The sequence below is a fragment of the Acipenser ruthenus genome, chromosome 8, assembly GCF_902713425.1.
Source record: "Acipenser ruthenus chromosome 8, fAciRut3.2 maternal haplotype, whole genome shotgun sequence".
NCBI classification, from domain to species: Eukaryota; Metazoa; Chordata; class Actinopteri; order Acipenseriformes; family Acipenseridae; genus Acipenser; species Acipenser ruthenus.
In genome coordinates this window covers 39,323,817-39,334,426 of record NC_081196.1, presented here as the reverse complement: position 1 = coordinate 39,334,426, position 10,610 = coordinate 39,323,817, and the positions used below count along the sequence as shown (strand labels likewise).

The window sequence follows — 10,610 nt, the reverse complement described above, 5'->3', positions numbered from 1 at the left end:
GGTGTAGGGTCACTATGGACAGCCAGGGTGGCCAAGGTGTATAAGATGCTCACACTGTTGTGGAGGGATAGATGATCATCCCCCATCTAATTAATTAAGAGTCAATACTTGTGAAACTTCAATAATTTGGTAGCACCAGCCAACTGAGTCTAGTATCAGCCCTCCATCAAAATCTGTCAGCTTGCAACACAGAAATTCAGCTTTTCAGTCACCATTTGGATTACAAATTAAGTGCCCCATTTACACAAAACAGCGTGCGTCAGATGGCATGTTTTAATTGTTTTATTTTGTAATACCTGCCTATTAACAGATAGGCCACGAGATAGTAAGACGTGCGCAAGAGACATATTCTTTTCTCTCATGTCCGTTCCTGTGTTTCGTAGAAGTTAAATCGAAACAGTAGTAAAAGTGTAGTGAATGTTACTTAGAAATAGAAATGCATGAATGAAAAAACATAACAACTGCTGTAGCGTACGCCGTACCCCTAACTAGTTATAACGGTCACAATGTGCATTACCCAATTGAAAATTAACTGATATATTGTATTCAAATAAAATGAAATATTCTCATTAATAAACAGTATAATATTACACTTCTGATTGAGTTCATAGTACAAGGATGAAAGACGGGGTTGAAAAATGTTACATTCCCTGACCGGGAATCGAACCCGGGCCGCGGCGGTGAGAGCGCCGAATCCTAACCACTAGACCACCAGGGATGCTTCCACTAAGTAAATGAACTATTTTTCTAATTTGATAAACGTTCTGGTTTTTTTGTTTTGTTTGTGTGGTAGAATCTCTATTTTTTAGTTCTGCGTTAACCTCTTCCCTTACCATAGCCAATCATCTCGTATGGCCTGACAACCTCGACGACGAGATAACCGTAAATGTAAGAGTATATGCGTCCACACCTATGTGCGGGAGAGTTGAAGCAGAAGACATTTTAACTTTTAACAACATTCCTAATTACCGAGTACATGGATTCCTTAGGGTCAGTTCGACATACACACAATATACAGATCTTGATATGTATGGAATGAACATGTTTTATCTTTACAGTGTAATCATCATTTCCAATCTCAGTCCATCTAGGAACAAGCGAGAAAAAAAATAAATAAAAAAAAATATCGATGTGGACTTTTATTCTTGATAATACGGTAGGTGCTTCTTTATCCCATTCCCAACACGCTCAGCGACATCGTTGATAGCGGAAGGGACTGAACACAACCCGGAAAAACAACAAAGGATTCATCGAGACTGAACAAGCAAGAAAAAGCTAGTATGTTTCTTTCTTGAAAAACATGTATTAACTTAAGAAGCACCACGACACAAAAGTAAATACTACTCCTTGGTAGGAATGAAAAGATAATTATTTAAATCTATATCTAAATATAAACCGCATGATTTCATTTGTACATCATTAACGACAGTTATTTGCAGCCGTCTTGCTGCTTACTACACACATATGCTTGACGAATATTAAATTGCCATAATGTTTTAATAACATTTAATTGGGAAAAGCGAAACCATGTACTAGTTGTAATTACCGGTACACATACACACGAGAAAGACGGGACTACGGTACTCTTCCTTCCTTGACGGTTGGTAGAAACAATTATGTCATATCATGAGTAGTTTATAAATGTATTGATATGGCATGTATATAAACTTTCATTTTCGGTTTATACATTCGCTGCTTTAATTGTTTATGCTGTTTCCGTTTTCACTTTTAATTTGAAGCATAGTCTTCCAGAACTGAATTAACTGACCCACCCATCGCTAACACATGAATGGTAATGTAATGTTACAGTAGCGTTTAATTACAGACGGTACATTACTATCTTAATATAATATGAAAGTATCAATAACAACTAGGTACTACTGAATGTATTGTTCTGCAAGACTCTTATACTGACGTCAATCGTGTGTGTGTGCAATATAATGATTGATACCAATTTAAATAGTTTAACCATTAGAAGCCTAAAAGTAGCGGGGTTTTGAAAAATATAGCGTTATACGTCCCCACGTGTTGCTTCATGTTCATTGTTAACATCCTGACTTGTTTGGTTCAAAGCTATTTTCAAAATGTCTACTCTACTAGTGCACGGGGGTTTGAAATCTGTCCTTTTAAATCCAATTACTTAATTAAACCCGTAATTGAATTGCTAACTTGCTTAATGAGACCTTTTTTTCTTTTTTCAGCTCTTAAATAGTTGTAAGTTTTACGTTAGCGGTAACATTTTATAAGTAACTTGAACTCTGCAACTGTTTACGAGCTGAAAACAATTAAAAAGGTCTAATTAAGCAAATCAATGAAGGGGTAGTTAAGTAATTGAGAGCTCAGTTGAAATGAAAACCATCAGACACAGTGGATCCCCAGGACCAGGATTGGAGAAACTCTGCCTAAATCAGTGGTTCTCAAACGTTTTGGACTACACCCCCCTCCTCTTGTCTGTGGTATTTCTAAAAATCAGTTACAGTATTTATCGTTCTTATATGGCCATTACTTTTATGCTACCGGTAAACTTTGTTATCTCGCAGTTTTAAAACTTAGCTATGGTTCACAACATAACACAATGGTATGATCAAAGTCTCATGCAGTAATTGTAGGACCATAGCCACGTGTGAAAACTTGAGTAAGGTTGTGTTTTCGGAACATCGTAGTTACCACCTTTAAATATAAGGTCAATAATATATTTATTTTTCTTTCTTCAGTCCTGATGCTCATCATTAAAAACCTTCACAAACTACCTTTTTATTCCTAATCATTACCTATAATGTTAACAAAAACATAAAAAATAAATGTTTCATATTCACCCATTTTGGGGTAAGGATTGTGATAATAAAATTGAATAGTTAGGGGTGTTTTGCCATCAGTACTGTAAAGGAATGCCACAATATTTGCTCTACTGCTGTGTATATAACACATCTTAAGTCATGCATATGTTCTCACGCTTTACATATAATAGTGGTAAATAGCCTGATAGTGCTGGTCACAATTCTTTTTTTTATATATAAGTAGTCTGGTATTGTTAAATGTTTAAAATATACTTCCTTTTAATTCTGAGGAATTGCAGGGAATGTCATCTGAGCTTAGGGTAGCTTTTGATCTTATCGACCATTGAAGTAATTTCAAAATAGATTCATTTTCATTTACTTTAAATTGGGCTTTATCTTTGCCTGTTATAAGACCACATGGTATACATTACTATTACAATATGTGGAGGTTCAAATGGGCTACTTTGCATAATTTATAGTAAGATAAAGTAATCATTAAAAAGAAAAAAAAAAGAATGATAATGTATTTGTCATTCAAGACATATTTGGTGTGCAGTACCTGTAGCTATGTGGCACTTGTTTCATGTACCAAGATTGTTTATCCTCATGCCAGACTCTTCAACCTCTCAATTGGAAAATAATGAACATCCTCTATTTATATCCTAGGTACATTTGTGTCTGACATACCGAAGACAGGATGAAATAGCTGCGACTGGAGAGCTTGTATGAAACTATGGGTCGGAGGAAGGGAGAGGGGCAGAAGGGACCAATCCCTGACAGTTTCTTGGATTTTGCTGCTATGAATCTGAAGGAAGTGCCTCGGAAGCAGAATGTATGCATGGTGTCTGATTTCTTTTATCCCAATATGGGAGGAGTTGAAAGCCACATTTACCAGCTATCCCAGTGTTTGATTGAAAGAGGACACAAGGTGATTATTGTAACCCATGCTTATGGAAACAGAAAGGGTATTAGATACCTCACTAATGGGCTAAAAGTGTACTACCTACCTCTGAAGGTCATGTACAACCAGTCCACATCCACAACAGTCTTCCACAGCCTACCTCTGCTTAGGTATATCTTTGTGCGGGAGCGGATCACAATAGTTCATTCCCACAGTTCCTTTTCATCCATGGCACACGACTCCCTGTTTCATGCCAAGACGATGGGACTGCACACAGTTTTCACTGACCATTCGCTTTTCGGGTTTGCTGATGTGAGTTCTGTGCTGACCAACAAACTGCTGACTGTCTCTCTCTGCGACACCAATCACATTATCTGTGTGTCCTTCACTAGCAAAGAAAACACTGTACTCAGAGGTGCAGTGAACCCGGAGATAGTCTCTGTGATTCCCAATGCTGTTGATCCTACTGACTTCACTCCAAACCCATCCAAGAGGGACGAAAATAAAATAACCATTGTGGTTGTTAGCCGACTTGTTTACAGAAAAGGTAATTTAGCACAAGTACACTTTCACAATAAAATGAAGCCTCAAAGTTTAGCTTAATTTAAAACCAGATAGGATAGGGAGGTCAATTTAATTGGAGGCTGTGTGGTCCAGTGGTTAAAGAAATGGGCTTGTAACCAGGTTCCGTTAAGTAATTAAGGGTACAGGTGGAATAAAGACTTCGGCTTGATTTCATTGGTAAACATTTTGAAAGAACGAAAGTAAAAACAGAAAAACAATGACACCTTATCTGAGTTACTGTAACAGATCTATGTGCCCATCAATATGTTTATTATGCAGTTCTCATTTATATTTTAGTTTCATTTGAAAAACAAGATATTTTATTTATAAACAATATCTTTCTTATTTAGGAATAGATTTACTTGGTGGCATAATTCCTGAGCTTTGTCAGAAATACCCTGACTTGCAATTTCTTATTGGTGGTGAGGGACCCAAAAGACTTGTGCTTGAGGAGGTCAGAGAAAAATACCAGCTTCATGACAGGTAAAGTGAGATCTCAATTCTTTGCAAATTTCCAAAAACTGTCCTATTTATGAATACTGTATACATTTATGCGACATTAAATAAGCCCTTACATTTAATACAACTGTAAGACATTACATTGTTCACATACAACTTCTATGTCACAGCCCAAGTGAATAACATTGAATAATGTCTTTTATAGGGTACGTCTTTTAGGAGCCTTGGAACACAAAGATGTTAGAAATGTTTTAGTTCAGGGTCATATTTTCCTCAATACATCTCTAACAGAAGCATTCTGCATGGCCATAGTAGAGGGTGCAAGTTGTGGGCTTCAGGTAAGTCTATTTTTTAAAGTTGCATTAATTATGATTTAATACTAATAATATATTAGTTTGGTTTTCTCAAATTGATATACAGCCCTTTAAGTCTTGCATAACAAAGTTAATCAGTGTTATCATTATGCTTGTTAAAATGTGTTTCTTAGCGGGTTATTACATGTGGTATAGCTTGGAAGTGACTTGCTGGAGGAAGGCCATGCAGCCTGCAGGTATTACACCCACACTGCAGTGCGTACAGCACAGAAGAATCAGTCTTCACATCATCATTTAGAACAAAAAGATCACTGGTCGAGAGCAAGAAAAACATAACTAACAAAATAAATAAAAAATAGGTTAATGTAACCATTTATATCTGCCATCAGATGTTTCTTCATTTTTGGGAATTTTGTTCTTACAATCTTGCCCTTAGCCTACAAAATTGAACTCTCATTATAATTTAATGTCTGTTTGTGCAAATCAACTCATTTCAACATGTTTGTTTTGTCCAGGTTGTTAGCACACGTGTCGGGGGCATCCCAGAGGTGCTCCCTGAGGATCTCATTATCCTTTGTGAGCCTACAGTGAAGTCTCTGTGTGAAGGACTGGAGATGGTTATAGCCAAACACAGGGCAGGGAGCCTGCCCCCACCTGCTGCCATTCACAACAGAGTAAGAACCCTCTACACATGGAGGAATGTTGCAGAGAGGACAGAAAAGGCATGTATATAATGTACATGTGTCTTATGTTTGTGTGAGATTTCAAGTTTGTGATCTGTGACAGCTTACTGTCAGAGCAGGATTTACTTCATGCTTAACAATTTATTTCTAGTAGCTAAATCATATGGTGATGGTACAGACTAAGATCGTTGGACAATATATGCCAGTAGACTGAGATTCAAGTATATTGAAGATATCCCTCCCTTTCTTATGGTCATTCTAGTTATAACCAGTGACCCCTGTCAACTACTGATGATACTTGTAAATTTCATTATAGGATTGTTTCCTGAGTGGCTTAGTAAACCATTGTACAACCAATGTCCCCTAGCTTGAAACTAAAATACATGTTTTTCTATTACTTTAGGTTTACGACAGAGTGGCTAAAGAAGTTGTCTTGCCTATGGATGCACGGCTTAACAGACTGATGTCTCGCTGCGGGCCTGTTGCTGGCTGTATTTTTTCACTTTTCGCTGTCTTGGACTTCCTGCTCTTGGTGTTTCTGAGATGGCTTGTCCCCGATTCCAATATTGACATTGCAGTGGATGCTACAGGAGTTCGAGGAGCTTGGAGACGGATGTCCACTCCTCCTAACACATGCACAAACACAGGTTATGATTCAAACTACGATGTAGCAAGAGACTTGAATCACACTCAATAAATCAATACTATTGACTCGGTGGGTACCTATGGGAAATGATTGCATGCTTTCATTCCATTGAGTGAAAAGCTTTACATCTGATGTTGAACACACATCTGAAATGTAATTTATTAAAATGACCTCTTCCCTGATAGTTTACAAAACATCTCCTAGTTTTTGTTTCTTCTCAGGTGGTAGAATTTTATGTGTGCCAAATTACATTTGAGTTAATTATGTGTGTTTTTTTTTTTCCTAAACAAGTAAGACTTAAAGGGCTAAACATTATAAAAAGCTGTCTATTATCGGAACTATGATTTTTTAATGTAGAAATATGTGTGCTAAAGCAGGATTATATTGTCTAAACTAGGTACAGTGCTCCCTCGCTATAACGCAGGTCTCAAGGGACACACAATATGAGCTATAACTGAAGAGCGTTATGAACAGGGGAGGGGGTGGGGGGCGCCGCGGGACACATAACACACATCTGACTAAATACAAAATAAAATAACTCCCTTTCAAAAAAAAAGGTAACATTCCCATTCGTGGATCATTTTAATTAGTAGTTTTTAAACTATAAATAGCCTGGCTAAACGGCGGTCTGGAGTTCAGTTAGAAGCGACAGACAAGCAAACCAAGTGTGAGAAGGAGAGCGGGTCGGTAGAGGGGAAGAGGGAATGGACTCGTCTCAGGTTCGGCTGCCGGATCTCATCTCCTGGGAAAGCCGTAGCCCCTCTCGCAGCAAAAAAGTAAATGCATTAGGAAAGATAACCATGTAATAGGCCTAATATTCATTTAGTTATAAAACGAATGCTGAATAAGATGTCTGTGTTATTAAGTGCCAGCGCAGCTTTTTTTCAGTTCAGATACTGTATCAAAAGGGCGAGACATAAACAGAAGTTTGTTTACAGTTTGAACAACACTGGCACTGTATTTACTGTAGAAATATTGCATGAATCACTAGTATAGGGAATTGGGGGACATGCTGTAGGTGCGTTATATCCGAGGCATGTTATAACTGAGAGCCTTATAGCGAGAGAGCACTGTATATACATATTTAAAGTGATTGTAGTTAAAAATATATATATATAATATTGTGCATTTACATTTGCTATATAGTTGCTATATTCACTCAAATGTTCAGTTTAGAAAGAAACGTATTTTTATTTTTAAACATGATGCAGGGATCTGCGACTACACTAGATTAAAATAAAATCTCAGTTCTCTTGCTTTATTTTTATTACATTATATCCTTTTTATTTTTTTAAGGCATTTCACCTCTGAAGCATCTTTGGGGTCTAAGCATGTCAGTCAATTGGGGAAGCAACATTAGGGCATTTAGAACTTTTACTGCGAATGTCTGACATGTATGATTTTTTATAGAATTATTTTGTTAGCTACCAGCAATTTAAGTGGGCAAGTGAGTGTTAACATTGGCAGATGACCAGGTCGCTCAGGTGGGCATTACTAATGGAATATGCCCACTAATCGGGTATTTTTTTCAATTCAACTTTTTTCCATCTTACCTTTTTTGAAAAGTTGCAGATTAGCTGCGGTTGAGTTATGAGAGGGACAGAGCAGCCGCACAATGAGATCTAGAGGGTTTATTACACGATAAATGTGGTGCTGGGCATGTGTGGCAGTGCTAAACACAGCTCTTTGACTGATAAAGTAAACTGGTTTTAGAATGGAAGACTGATGAAACACAGTAATGTTGAAACTTTGGAAGCTTGCTTGACAGGTACTACTTGTATAAAGTATTATCTAGCAGTTCAAATAGGGCTTTATTATATATTATATATTGTAACAATAATTTAGGACCTTTGTTTTTTCAACAAAAAATCACACTTTGGTTATGACACAAAATGCCACAAATACAGGCAGTGAATAGATATATTTATTTACTTGTTGCAGCATGGTAGACTTGTGTGGCACTTAGTTACACAGGACTCCTGAAGCCTTACGATGCGTGAAAGCAAGACATTCGGTCATTAGCCAAAGGCACTTGTCCAAAGTAAAGCGCTGTTATGTTTATTTTGTAAAGACATTCGGTCATTAGCCAAAATCACTTGGTGGTTCTTGAGATTTACAGTGCTCCCCCTTTATAACGCTGTAGTCAGGAGCCATAGTTGAGACAGTGCTATTTGTGTTCCGCCTTATAACGAGACTACTAGTGTTAGTGTAATGGCATTGTGGGGCAAATGGGAGATGACCGCACAGCCTTATAACCTGTTCCCCAGTATTAAGGGCCGCCTTATAAAGGGAGAGCACTGTATATTTAAAATAGTTATGTAAACCTGTTGATGTTTTTCTCTGGAACTCAAGACCAATTTGGTCTTTTAAGTTGCTGTTTTTTTTTATTGTTTTTATTTTTATTTCAACTGGATAAAAACTCCAAACTCAGTAAAACAAACAAATAACAGAAGGTCAGATTTAAGCCCATTGGAACGTAGATGTTTCTAATGACAGAGGCATTAGACAGAAGTTTGAACTATTTTGACTTTTGTCATTAAACCAAGTAAAAAATAAATTGCATCCTGCCACCAAAGAGCAACACTTCTACTGACTGGTGGCAATGTGGAGGCTTTGTGGTCCAGTGGTTAAAGAAAAGGGCTTGTAACCAGGAGGTCCCCGGTTCAAATCACACCTCAGCCACTGACTCATTGTGTGGTCCTGAGCAAGTCAACCTCCTTGTGCTCTGTCTTTCGGTTGAGACGTAATTGTAAGTGACTCTGCAGCTGATGCATAGTTCACACACCCTAGTCTCTGTAAGTTGCCTTGGATAAAGGCGTCTGCTAAATAAACAAATAATAATAATAAATATTTGCAAAATACCAATTCATTTTTATAATTTCTAGGAGACTGAAAAAGAGACTTTTGCTCACTTACAAACCGGCATGTACTGTAGCTGTTAGCTAAACTTGCTCATCTTTCTCATATACAGGAAATTCAGATATTGTCTGGGTGGGAACCGTGAAGTTTAAAAGACCCAAATAAGGAATTCATAGAGTTAACCATGCATTGATGCTTTGTCTATGTTTTGGCACAATAGTTTATACACTGTGAAGTTAGCTACCAAAATGTTATACAAGAAAGTAGTGTTTTTGCTTCAGTAAATGAATATTCACCGCTTACTTGTATGCAAAATATATGACCTGATCATTAAAAGCAAGTTTACGACTGGTTTCACAGACACCGATTAACACTACTAGTCTTTGACTACCCAGTGTTACCGTAGGTAAGATGCTTTATGATAAGTCAAGGTCTGTCAAACTAGACGTATATCTTTATTAGAACCAATTATAATTATGAAAATGAATTGAGAGTAACATTTGTGTACTGTATATACAGTACATATTGTACATACACCTCATAACTTGAACCAATAACATTTTATTGACATCTGGTTTATAACAAATTTGTTATTTACTTAAGTTATGCTACTGTCATTTTATAATATTTCCTACAACCAGTTAAGTTCTCAGAATTATTTTACAACTTAACCTTACTACTTAAATAATTTTGGAGAAGCAAGTGTAAACCTGCCATTTTTTCAATATAATTGTAGGAAATGCCAAATTATACACTTAAAAAATAAAGCTTGTTTGTTGTTTTTAGTTCTAGATCTGCTTTAAAAAAACTTCAGTGTAAACCTAGAACAAAATAAAGCAAATCCAGCTGTCTGAGTATGAGTAATTGTACCAAAAAACAAAAAGGAATTGTTTTTGGTTGTGCAGCTGTTTGTTTGATGTTTTTATTTTATTTTTGAGGTAATGTTTGAACGTTATATCTTTTCTGCTCCACAACCATAGTAATTGCAAGGAAAATGTAAGATTTTGTATACTTGAATATATGTTGAATAAACAAACGATATTATGTGACTCTATAAAGGGATCAGATTCTCCTCATGTATTGATTGATGAAAGGCTTGTATCGTAACGGTTTGTAATAAAGTGAAAAACAGTTTGTAACCAAAGTCCATTGTTTCTCTCCATTTTAATATTTAAGCATCACTGTTAAGGGAGACTTGTTTTAAATGCAGAGGCTACTTATTCAATAACTCAGAATAGTGTTAGAGATGCCAACTTTATATTTTCAGTGTTAAGGAGACCTCTCAGGCAAAATCCACAACACCTTTGACGTTAACCTGTGATCTATACAGCGTTTTATTCAAGTATCCATTTGTCTTGAATTGAAACTATTTAGTCAGAATATGTCTTTCTCCTTTATTGAGATGTT

General features: G+C 36.6%; 1 protein-coding gene and 1 non-coding gene across 6 annotated transcripts; one reads left to right on the top strand and one right to left on the bottom strand.

Moving 5' to 3' along the window:
• Window positions 1-646: 646 nt before the first annotated feature.
• Window positions 647-718, bottom strand: trnae-cuc (transfer RNA glutamic acid (anticodon CUC)). The gene has a single exon. It is a non-coding gene; the product is annotated as a tRNA-Glu (tRNA).
• Window positions 719-1,163: 445 nt separating this feature from the next.
• On the top strand, window positions 1,164-10,347 carry LOC117406946 (phosphatidylinositol N-acetylglucosaminyltransferase subunit A-like). Of its 5 annotated transcripts, none has more exons than XM_034011413.3 (6): window positions 1,164-1,350; window positions 3,444-4,225; window positions 4,593-4,725; window positions 4,907-5,039; window positions 5,531-5,737; window positions 6,102-10,347. In XM_034011413.3, exons 2-6 carry the CDS (start codon window positions 3,511-3,513, stop codon window positions 6,393-6,395), a joined length of 1,482 nt encoding a protein of 493 aa, XP_033867304.1. In that variant the 5' UTR covers window positions 1,164-1,350; window positions 3,444-3,510; the 3' UTR covers window positions 6,396-10,347. The 5 variants fall into 5 exon arrangements, with proteins under 5 accessions (XP_033867304.1, XP_033867305.1, XP_058884913.1 ...); XM_034011414.3 differs by having other exon boundaries at window positions 1,167-1,278; XM_059028930.1 differs by lacking the exon at window positions 1,164-1,350 and adding an exon at window positions 1,433-1,600.
• Window positions 10,348-10,610: the final 263 nt, after the last annotated feature.

Coding starts and splice junctions, on each gene's coding strand:
- LOC117406946 (XM_034011413.3), top strand. CDS start 3,511: ATGGGTCGGAGGAAGGGAGAGGGGCAGAAGGGACCAATCCCTGACAGT. Junction 4,726..4,906: donor AAATACCAGCTTCATGACAG/GTAAAGTGAGAT, acceptor TGTCTTTTATAG/GGTACGTCTTTTAGGAGCCT. Junction 5,040..5,530: donor GTGCAAGTTGTGGGCTTCAG/GTAAGTCTATTT, acceptor TGTTTTGTCCAG/GTTGTTAGCACACGTGTCGG.